At 41.6% G+C, this 11,457-nt stretch overlaps 1 protein-coding gene across 2 annotated transcripts; it reads right to left on the bottom strand.

Annotated features, from left to right (window-relative positions):
- Positions 1–226: 226 nt before the first annotated feature.
- LOC131443394 (NACHT, LRR and PYD domains-containing protein 3-like) lies at positions 227–11,074 on the bottom strand. Of its 2 annotated transcripts, XM_058612999.1 has the most exons (10): positions 10,961–11,074; positions 10,466–10,544; positions 8,859–9,048; positions 6,976–8,773; positions 6,706–6,879; positions 2,431–2,604; positions 2,160–2,333; positions 1,889–2,062; positions 891–937; positions 227–813 (listed from the first exon to the last, which is right to left on the bottom strand). In XM_058612999.1, exons 1-10 carry the CDS (start codon positions 11,026–11,028, stop codon positions 287–289), a joined length of 3,405 nt encoding a protein of 1,134 aa, XP_058468982.1. In that variant the 5' UTR covers positions 11,029–11,074; the 3' UTR covers positions 227–286. The 2 variants fall into 2 exon arrangements, with proteins under 2 accessions (XP_058468982.1, XP_058468981.1); XM_058612998.1 differs by lacking the exons at positions 227–813; positions 891–937; positions 2,431–2,604 and having other exon boundaries at positions 1,776–2,062.
- Positions 11,075–11,457: the final 383 nt, after the last annotated feature.

Genomic DNA, 11,457 nt, shown 5'->3' with positions numbered 1-11,457 from the left:
TTCTTTTTATTTTAAAGCATTTATTCATTTTTAATTGATTTTACTTTTTGTATCTTTTAATTTCACTTTCAAACATTCACTTTTTGTTATTTTTATCTCAGTGTGTGTGAACCTGTGTGTTTCAGGCTGGTTCTCAGCAGCAGGGGGCGCTCACAGCGCAGGACGGCGGCTCAGTTAATGACAGACATGTTGATTTTTTAAGTCTTTATTTATTGATGGTTCAACAAAGAATGACTGAGACGAGCTTTGACCTCGTCCACCACTGAAGCTGCTGTCTCTTCATGTCCTACAGAGGACACAGAGACACTGAGGAACCAGGACAAACCCAGAACCCAGGATAAACCGGTTCAGTGAATGTGGTCCTGAAGGTGTGGAGGTGGATCAGTGAGTCAGAGGAGACGCTGTAGAAGGACAGAGTCCCAGCAGGACAGTCCACATACACTGATACTCTGTGAGAGACAGAGGACATGATGGGTGTTTGTGTCCCACAGTGAAAGACAGAGTAACCACGATCATCAGAGCAGATCAGACTCCAGGACTGATCATTATATCCAAACCAACAGTCAGAACTGTGGCCTTTCCTCTTGATTCCTCTGTAACTCAGTGATATATAAACAGTTCCTCTCCACTCGACCTCCCAGTAACAGCGACCAGTCAGACCAGGTCTACACAGCAGCTGAGACCAGGACTTAAATCTGTCTGGATGATCAGGATACGACTGATCTTCTGTCACACCGGTCACTTTCCTGTTGTCGTCAGACAGTTTGAGTTCTCTGCTCATTGTGTTTGTGTCCAGTTCCAGTTCACATGAATCTGATGAAGACAACGAGACACAGCTGCAGTTTATTGATGATCAGCTGATATGTTATTTCCTGTAAATCCATACTTACACTTCCTGAGACCAGGTTTTAACCACTGCTCTCCAACATGGTCTATCCTGGAGGAAGAAACAGTCTGAATGAGTTTGTGTCCAACATGAGTCCAAACTGTTGTCTTAATGACGCACTCTGGTGGACACAATGATGAACTACAAGGACAGGTGTGTTTCAAAGAGAAGACGGTGTCTGCAGAACCAGAGACCACAGTTTCAGGAGGCTATGCATTTACTCAACAGCGCCACCACGTGGACAACACAGAAGGCAACTTCTGTTTATACATTTGAAACCCACCACGAGTAAACCAGCAACAAGTTGGCCCAGCACAAACCAAGTAAACAAAGAAAATAGATAAAATAGAGGGATTTCATTTGTATTTTTACTGTGTTTCAAATCGCAGTATTGTGGGTCTAAAAAGCATAAACTTTGTATCTGAGAGGTTACGGTTGTTTGATCGCTTGCTTGAATCGAGACCTAGTTTCCAGTGCTTTTGTGGTTTTTTCAGCTGCGCGTCACAGTGGAAACACATGGCTACTTATGCAGCTGCTGCGGAGGAGGCTCGTCGCTGTTACCAAAACTTGCCTTCCAAAACTTGTGTGTTTTCACCGTTGAATGAAGAATGAAGAACAACTTGATTGTAGCTGTTAGATGACGAACATCTCGTACACAACTCACTACAAACACCACAGAATAAAGACATCTTTACTTTAGTTTGACCGTAGACTGTTTGAAGTGGACCAGGACTGTTCTGTACCCAGTACCAGGACTTCTCACATGATGCTGCTACTCTGTGCAGATGATCTGTCCAGTTCATGGTTCTGGTCGTTTCTCAGGCTGAACTACTTGACATTCACTCGTTCTCACGAGGTGTTTAAAAAGTGTCACTAATGTTTGGTTATACTCACTGACAGAGGAAAACATAATAACAGGACATCTTCAACCTGAACCTGCTGACAAGTTTGAATACTGCTGATGAACATGAAGAGGAAGGAGGAGGAGGAAGAGGAGAATACCTGAGAGTGTCCAGTCTCCAGTGAGGACTCTTCAGTCCAGCAGACAGCAGCTTCTCTCCTGAGTCTCCTGGATGATTGTAGCTCAGGTCCAGTTCTCTCAGATGGGAGGGGTTGGAGTTCAGAGCTGAGGTCAAAGAAGAGCATCCTTCCTCTGAGACCAGACAACCTGACAGACTGGAGTAAAGAAGATATGATGAACTCAGTGATTCAGAAAAAACATCTTCATCATCAAGAACCTAAAGAAGCAAAGAGTCTGAGTCAGAGTTCTGACCTGAGAGTCTCCAGAGAACAGTGAGGACTCTTCAGTCCATCACACAGCAGCATCACTCCTGGATCCTGCAGGTCATTGTTACTCAGGTCCAGTTCTCTCAGATGGGAGGGGTTGGAGTTCAGAGCTGAGGTCAGAGAAGAACATCCTTCCTCTGAGACCAGACAACCTGACAGACTGGAGTTAAGAAGATATGATGAACTCAGTGATTTAGAAAAAACATCTTCATCAACAAGAACCTAAAGAAGCAAAGAGTCTGAGTCAGAGTTCTGACCTGAGAGTCTCCAGAGAACAGTGAGGATTCTTCAGTCCATCACACAGCAACTTCACTCCTGGATCCTGCAGGTCGTTGTTACTCAGGTCCACGTGTCTCAGACGAGAGGACACAGAGCTGAGGACTGAGGACAGAGCTTCACAGCTTCTCTCTGAGAGGTTACAGCCACTCAGTCTGAGGAGGAGTTCAAGAAAATCTATTCACATATGTAATTAAAAAAATAATCAGGGACAGGTGAGGAGCGAGAGAAGGGTATCAAGGAGAAACTGCGAGCTTTCAGAAGGCAGTCCCCATCCTCTCCAGAAGAAGTATAAGCTTTGACTGATTTTTGAAGAGTTGGAAAGCTAAACAGAACGTGCTATATTCACCACATGATGAGAATATATATACAGGCGAGGGTTGCTGTATAAGGACACATTTTCTGTGGAATGAACAGAGACCTTTTCTTTTCTTTTTTAGAGCGCCATGGTGGGGGCCCTCAGCCCACAGGTGGGAGAGGCTTTCCCTCACAGCTAGATATTTTATCTAGCTCAGGCCAGGGTCTTTTCTTAGAGACCCCAGCCTTGGGATCACTCTTTTTGTGTCTATTTCTTGCTTACGTTTGGTGTTGTTATTTGTTCAGGGAGCAGCTCTTTCAATTTTCATCTTGTTAAGTTTGTTGGTACACTTACAAGTAAATAAGTATGGCTAGTGACAAATTCAAATTCATTTCCTTTAATGTCAATGGGCTGTTGAATCCAGTTAAACGTAGTAAAATTCTATCTAAAGTGAGAACAGAACACGCCCATGTGGTTTATTTACAAGAGACCCATTTGACAGACAAGGAGCATATAAAGCTAAAGAAAAGGGGCTTTTACAAATCTGTTTTTTTCTTCATACAAATCAGGGCAGAGAAGAGGAGTTGCTATTCTCATTTCAAATAAGCTACATTTTGAAAAAATATTCGAAATGGGTGATAAAGAGGGCACGTTTATTTTAAGTAAGGGGTAAGATAGATGGGAATCCAATTACCTTAGTGAATGTCTATGCACCCCCAGGGAGTGACATTAGTTTCTTCCAAAAAATAACCAATATCATGGTAACTGAAACAGAAGGCCTCTTGATCTGTGGAGGGGATCTAAATATACATCTGCAGCCAAAGTTGGACTCATCTTGTGGAAAAACCCAGGATAGGAAGTCCTTCTATAAGAAAGTAAACACACTATTTGAGGAGGTGGGCTTGATTGATATATGGCGAGATTTTTTCCCTAACAGAAGGGATTACACTGACTACTCTGCTCCTCACTCTCTCTATACAAGAATAGATTATTTCATAACATTTGGGAAGGATAAAGATAAAATACATACTTGTGGAATCGGGACAATAGATCTAATTGACCATGCACCAGTATACTTATCTGCTGATTTTGGACTGCGATCAAAAAATAATACATGGAAATTGAATTCCAGTCTGTTGAATGATCTGTCTTTTAAGGCACAAATTAAATCAGAAATTTGTTTCTTCTTAGAATTCAATGATACTGGAGAGGTTTCACCTCCCATGTTATGGGATACTCTGAAGGCTGTTCTGAGAGGGAAAATTATAGCAATATCGTCATTTAAGAAAAAAAATAGGAATAAAAAGTTAGAGGATTTCAAAAACAAGCTAAAGGTACTAGAAGGAAAACAGAAATTAGATTTGGCACAGAATACATTGAGAGAAATTAGACACACCAGGAATGAAATTAATAATTTGGCCACACAAGAAATGGAGAAAGATTTAATGTTTCTGAAACAGAAACACTACGAAAGTGGCTCCAAATCTATGTGAGTATTGGCATGGAAATTGAAAAAAAGGATAGCCGAAAATACAATTCATAAAATTAGGGATCCAAGGACAAAAGCGATAAAAAATAAACTAAATGAAATTCAGGAAGCTTTTGAAGTGTTTTACAAAACCTTATATTCTGAAGTCCCAGGTGGGAGTGTGGCCCAAATTGACAGCTTCCTGAATTCCCTAGATTTACCCACTCTCGATGAAAATCAAAATAAAATGATGACTGCGGATATAACTGAAGAAGAATTAAAAGTTGCAATTGGTAGATTTAAATAAAGCAAATCACCAGGATCTGATGGCTACACGGCAGAGTGGTACAAGGAATTTAAAAAAGAACTAATACCTGTTTTACTTCCTACTCTGAATTGGGCTTTAAAAAATGCGCAAACGCCACCCAGCTGGAAGGAGGCAATCATTTCAGCCAAACCAAAAGAAGGCAAGGATAAAGTGGAGTGTGGCTCTTTTAGGCCAATCTCTGTTGTTAATGTGGACTATAAATGATTTACTTCTGTTATGGCCAAACGATTAGAAGAATTCCTGCCGACACTGATACATAATGATCAGACAGGTTTCATACACCAACGCCAAACACAACACAATATACCAAAGACACTACATATTATGGATCATATACAAAGAAATCAAACTGAAGCAATTGTGATGAGCGTAGATGCTGAAAAGGCCTTTGATTCGGTTAACTGGATTTTTCTCTACAGAGTGTTGCATAGAATTGGCTTCCACGATACAATTATTAAAACCATACAGGCACTATATGACAAACCTACCGCCAGGGTCAAGGTCAATGGATATTTGTCAAATAGTTTTACCCTAGAAAGGGGCACCAGACAGGGCTGTGCATGGTCACCACTACTCTTCGCATTATATTTGGAACCACTAGCTCAGTACATCAGACAAAGAGAAGATATTAAGGGAATCATTATTAAAGGGACGGAATATAAATTGGCCTGTTGCAGACGATATTTTGATATACCTTGCACAACCAACTCACTCTCTGCCTAAATTGATGCAAGCATTTGAACAATATGGCCAATTATCTGGGTACAAAATCAACATGAGTAAAACCCAAATACTCTCATATAACTACTGCCCACCAAGAGAAATCAAAAGTAGCTACCCCTTGACATGGCAAACAGAGTCCTTTAAATACTTAGGCATCAACCTACAAAAAGATCTTACAAAATTATCGGAATATAACGATTCACCCATACATAAAAAATAAAGGATGATATAGCAAGATGGAACTTAATTCCCTTCTTAAGCCTTAGTTCAAGAATTGACTCTATTAAAATGATTATATTGCCAAGACTTTTATATTTATTTCAAACATTGCCAATAGAGATTAACCAAAACCAATTTAACGAGTGGGACAAACTGCTATCCAGGTATATAGCAGTTCGCCTCAAAACCTTACAGCTGGTTAAACAAAAGGGAGGATGGGGCTTGCCTTATTTTAGATATTATTATTTTGCAGCGCAGATGAGAGCAGTGGTATGCTGGTGCAACCCGTCATATACAGCTCAATGGAAAAGCATTGAGGAAAAAATGTCCTCCATCCCCATACAGGCAATTTTAGCTGATAATAACTTGCAAACCCACATAAATAACATTGATAATCCATGGGTGGCGTGGACCCTTAAAGTATGGAAAATTATTATAAAAGAACATAAACTTGAAAATGATATTTTGGCTCTTAAATGTTGTGCTTATGATTCAGATTTTAGACCTAATAAATTGGATTCTAGATTTAAGGACTGGATAGCTAACGGTATAACAGCCTTATGTAGAGTAATGAAAGATGGAAAGTTACTCAGTTTTGAAACGCTTAAAAGGACACGCTTTAGAAAAACAAGACTTTTATAGATACCTGCAGTTACGGCATTACGTCAAAACAAAGATGAAAAATCTAACAAAGATAAACACATGTCTAATTCAATTATTTACAAAAGCTATTATTAAAACTGTGTCATGCTTATATAAGGGTCTGTCTAATTTGAAATCTCACTCTACTTCATATATTAAAATAAAATGGGAGAAGGAAGGAGGGATAAATATATCTGAGGAAGAATGGACAACAATTTGGAGGTATCAATGGAGATGTACCAGCTCACAGAAGTGGAGGGAATTTGGATGGAAAAGCTTGATTAGGTACTTTATTACACCTTCTCAGAAGTCTCACTATGATGATAATTCCCCTGTCTGCTGGAGGAACTGTGGAAATCTAACTTGTACATAGTTGCTAATGTGTGTTTTTCCTTTTTTCATTGTTTGTTTTTTTTGTCTAGGCATTTAGAGCAGACAACAGATGTGAGATGTATGCATGTATGTTTTGCCGGATGTGAATGTCTGTTTCTGAATGTCAATAAAAAATAAATTATAAAAATAATAATAATAATAATAACCAGAGTAGAATTGTCCATATAAATCAGCTGAGCACCAACCTGAGAGTCTCCAGAGAACAGTGAGGACTCTTCAGTCCATCACACAGCAGCTTCACTCCTGGATCCTGCAGGTCGTTGTTACTCAGGTCCACGTGTCTCAGACTAGAGGACACAGAGCTGAGGACTGAGGACAGAGCTTCACAGCTTCTCTCTGAGAGTTTACAGCCACTCAGTCTGAGGTAGAAAACAGTGATGAACAAAAGGTTAAACATGTTTGTCTTGTGCTCTTTAGAATATGTCTTATTAATATTTATATACTGATCCACGTACAGAGCTTTGTTGGAGGCTTTGACCACCGGCAGGAGCTTCAGAAGAGCCTCCTCTGAAGCAGAGTATTTCTTCAGGTCAAACTCTTCCAGATCTTTTCCTGATGACAGTAAGATGAAGACCAGAGCTGACCACTGAGCAGGAGACAGTGTCTTTGTGGACAGGCGTCCTGATCTCAGGAACCATTGGATCTCCTCCACAAGAGAACGATGGTTCAGTTCATTCAGACAGTGGAACAGGTTGATGCTTCTCTCTGCTGACAGATTCTCACTGATCTTCTTCTTGATGTACTCAACTGTTTTCTGATTGGTCTGTGAACCACTTCCTGTTTGTGTCAGTAGACCTCTTAAGAGCTTCTGATTGGTCTCCAGTGAAAGACCCAGGAGGAAGCGGAGGGACAAGTCCAGGTGTCCATTTGGACTCAGTAAGGCCTCGTCCACAGCACTCTGGTGCAGATGATTCAGTTCAGGTTTGTTTGTTTGTATGGACCACTGGCTCGTTGTTGGTTCTGACAACAGATTGATTCCAGAGGTGATGAAGGTCAGATGAACATGAAGAGCAGCCAGAAACTCCTGAACACTCAGATGGACAAAGCAGAAGACCTTGTCCTGGTACAGGCCTCTCTCCTCTTTAAAGATCTGAGTGAAGACTCCTGAGTAAACTGAAGCTGCTGTGATATCGATGCCACACTCTGTCAGGTCTGATTCATAGAAGATCAGGTTTCCTTTCTGCAGCTGCTCAAAAGCCAGTTTCCCCAGAGACTTAATCATCTTCCTGTTCTCTGGACTCCAGTGTGGATCAGTCTCAGCTCCTCCATCATATTTGACCCTCTTCACTTTGGACTGAACCACCAGGAAGTGGATGTACATCTCAGTCAGGCTCTTTGGCAGTTCTCCTCCATCTCTGGTTTTCAGCATGTTCTCCAGAACTGTTGCAGTGATCCAGCAGAAGACTGGGATGTGGCACATGATGTGGAGGCTTTGTGATGTCTGGATGTGGGAGATGATCCTCCTGGCCTGCTTCTCATCTCTGAACCTCTTCCTGAAGTAGTCCTCCTTCTGTGGGTTGGTGAACCCTCTGACCTCTGTCACCATGTCCACACAGTCAGGAGGGATCTGATTGGCTGCTGCAGGTCGTGTGGTTATCCAGAGGCGAGCAGAGGGAAGCAGTTTCCCCCTGATGAGGTTTGTCAGCAGCACGTCCACTGAGGTGGACGCTGTGACGTCAGTCAGGATCTCAGTGTTGTGGAAGTCCAGAGGAAGTCGACACTCGTCCAGACCATCAAAGATGAAGACCACCTTAAAGTCTTCAAACCTGCAGATTCCTGATTCTTTGGTTTCAGTGAAGAAGTGATGGATGAGTTCCACCAAACTGAACTTCTTCTCTTTCAGCACATTCAGCTCTCTGAAGGTGAAGGGAAACATGAACTGCATGTCCTGGTTGCTTTTGTCTTCAGCCCAGTCCAGAGTGAACTTCTGTGTTAACACTGTTTTCCCAATGCCAGCCACGCCCTTTGTCATCACTCTTCTGATTGGTCCATCTCTTCCAGCTGAGGCTTTAAAGATGTCTTCTTGTCTGATGGATGTTTCTGGTCTGTCTGTTTTCCAGGAAGCTCTTTCAATCTGTCTGACCTCATGTTCTTCATTGACCTCTCCAGTCCCTCCCTCTGTGATGTAGAGCTCTGTGAAGATCTCATTCAGAAGGGTGGGGTTTCCTGCTTTAGCCACGCCCTCAAACAAACACTGGAACTTCTTCTTCAGGTTTGATTTGAGTTCACGTCGACAAGCTGAAGCTCTAATTTCTGACAGAACACAAGAAAATAAATCAGTGAGTGGATCATTGAGAAAATAAGGATGTTCTTCCTTTCACATTAAAAGTCCTCTTACTGTCAGCTAGCTTCTCCTGCTTCATCCTCCTTAAGAAGTCCTCTGTGATCTTCAGAAAGGCCTCTCTGCTGCTCCTCAGCTCCTCATCCTCCCTCTGATTCTCTGAGACTTCTGTGTGATCTGTATCCAGAACCTTGTGGATCTTCTTCAGCTCCTTCTTCACAAAGCAGATGATGTTCTCCTCCAGCAGCTGGAACAGAACATGTGAAGTTTAACCTCAGATGATCAGTGACAGAGTGAAGTCCTGCAGGTCCACAGAGCAGCTTTCATACTAAAAGACGAGGTACGCACAAAATTTATAAAGTACGTACGCAAAGAAAATCTCAGATTAATAAAACTGTGCGTACGCCAAGTCCTGCGCACCTTTTCTTTATACATCCCATCAAAGGTGAAATTGAGTGTAGATGAATGAGGAACACCCCACGCCCACCCACAAATGAATATACAAATGACTCTAAAACTCCTTCGTCCTGAAGAAAAAGGACAACTGCGGCAGCAAAGAAAGAGGGAAATAAAAGAAAAAGAAGGAAAGTGCACGATCAACTCGTCAATTTATGATGTATAAATCTGTAAAAATAGACTATTTTGGTCGTTTTTTTTGGAATTAGTGATAAACACAAAGGAACTAAATGTCAGGGTCACAGCGACTGCTCTTATATCAATATTGATGCTTAAAAAACTGGCTGTGCATTGATAGTTGATCCTGTGCATGTTTTGTTCTGGTGTAACATGTATGTTTAGACATGACTGATCCATGTGAGCTGAATTTACAGATTATTTCAACAATCTATAAGTGTCACACGTCATCATCTACACACATTACGCACAAAATAAGCAGACAGAGTTCACGGAGTTACTCCATGTAACCATTCATTACTGTCACTGATTGTGTTGTGGATGCTGCGCCTTTCTCTTCCGATGAAAGGCGCAGCGGTGGCGGAATAACTTTTTCGTAGTCATTTCGTTATCGTGTGGATTAAAATGGGATAAATAAAATGTTCTACTCAACGTTCAAGTCCCGTTTTCTTACAACAAATGAGTCTGTAACTTTATTTTGTGTTTAAAACATTATAGACTGACGTGTGTTCATGTGTTCATGTCAGCAGCTGTGTTTACATCACTGTGTTACATAAAGAAAATATTCATCTGTGGATGAAAATATTCCTCTCTCTCTCACACACACACACAGGTTTGTAGTGTGTGTGTTCGCTCACAGGATCAGTTTCGTCTTCAGTGTCCTCTCTGATGTTATCCACATATGTTCAAACGTACGTGGTGTATCAGTATTGTTTGTCACAGAAAATTCATGTTTGTCACTGTAGACACATTAATAATATTATTTTCAAACACTGTGATAAGTTTCAGAGCTTAATATTGCAGCGTCTCCACCTGACAAGAGTTTGCGGAGCTCTCGGCAAATTCTCACGGCAGCTCGAGAGTTTGCGCTGCGATGCGCAAACTTCCACGCCAAGTACATTTTTATACATGCCGTCTGTGCGTGAAAGCAAGTGTACGCCGTCTTTTTGTGCGTACGCATGGTTTATACATGAGGCCCCAGGACTCTGCTTCAGTATTAACAGTAGTGTCATGTTTGTACATTTACACACCTTAAATATGGAGTCCAGGTCTGCTCCATGCTGCTGGACAGACTGACCATTGAGAACCTCTGTCCTCTGCTGATCAACTCTGAGGAGAAAAGATTCAGTGTCATTTACTAAACAATCATTTGTTTCTACCAGGTTTTCAATGTGCTGCACCTACGATTCTTCTTCAGCCAAGTTCACATGACATGAGTTTGACAGGTTGAAGACAAAAGTCCCTGAAGGACAGTCTCTAGTGTTTGTTATGTGTGAAGTCTCTAAGACACAATCAGAGAGGCTTGTCCATGAGTCCCTGACCAATCACGGACTCTGACTAGATTTACTGCTGGAAACGTATTCAGAGACGAGGACAGGCTGAAGACGTTTAGTGGAGACAGAAAAACAACATTGGTCCACCAAAGAGAAGAAGAGTGTTTTTCTGGATTCAACATGTTTTGGACTAGACAGGCTCCCCTGGTGGAGGATCATGTAAGTGTGTGTTACTATGTGTGAAATTCTTACATCAGTTCACCATGTTTTTGTCCATCCTTGAAATTAATACGACGACCTATAGACTGGTCACTCTTCATGGACACACAGCTGGGTCCAGGTCTGGCAGAGTCTGGTCCCTGTTGATGGATCCTCCTACAAACACAGGACATGTAAATACAACATCTGCTGTGATTGATCTCATTAATGATCTACAGTATCAGGAGACTCAGAGAAACAGGTTTGTGTCAGAAATGGTTGAGTGTGACCCAGATGGTGTCAAACACTACACTGATTAACACATTTAAGACTTCCACATCTTCAGTCAGATCACTTTACCCAAACCCAAGCATGTGAGCCAGGACTGTTCCACATTTATTCAACATTTCTTATTTTTTCATGGGTCCAGATGTGAGATTAAATGGGGACGGGTCTGTTTGGGACTCGGGTCCAGAATGTCTTAGGTCTGCATGGGTCTGGGTCTGAATTCTCAAATATTAGGTGTCTCTGGTGCTACATGGTGGATCATT

The sequence above is a fragment of the Solea solea genome, chromosome 17 (genome assembly GCF_958295425.1).
Source record: "Solea solea chromosome 17, fSolSol10.1, whole genome shotgun sequence".
In the NCBI taxonomy this organism is placed as follows: Eukaryota; Metazoa; Chordata; class Actinopteri; order Pleuronectiformes; family Soleidae; genus Solea; species Solea solea.
This window is presented reverse-complemented; position numbering and strand designations above follow the sequence as displayed.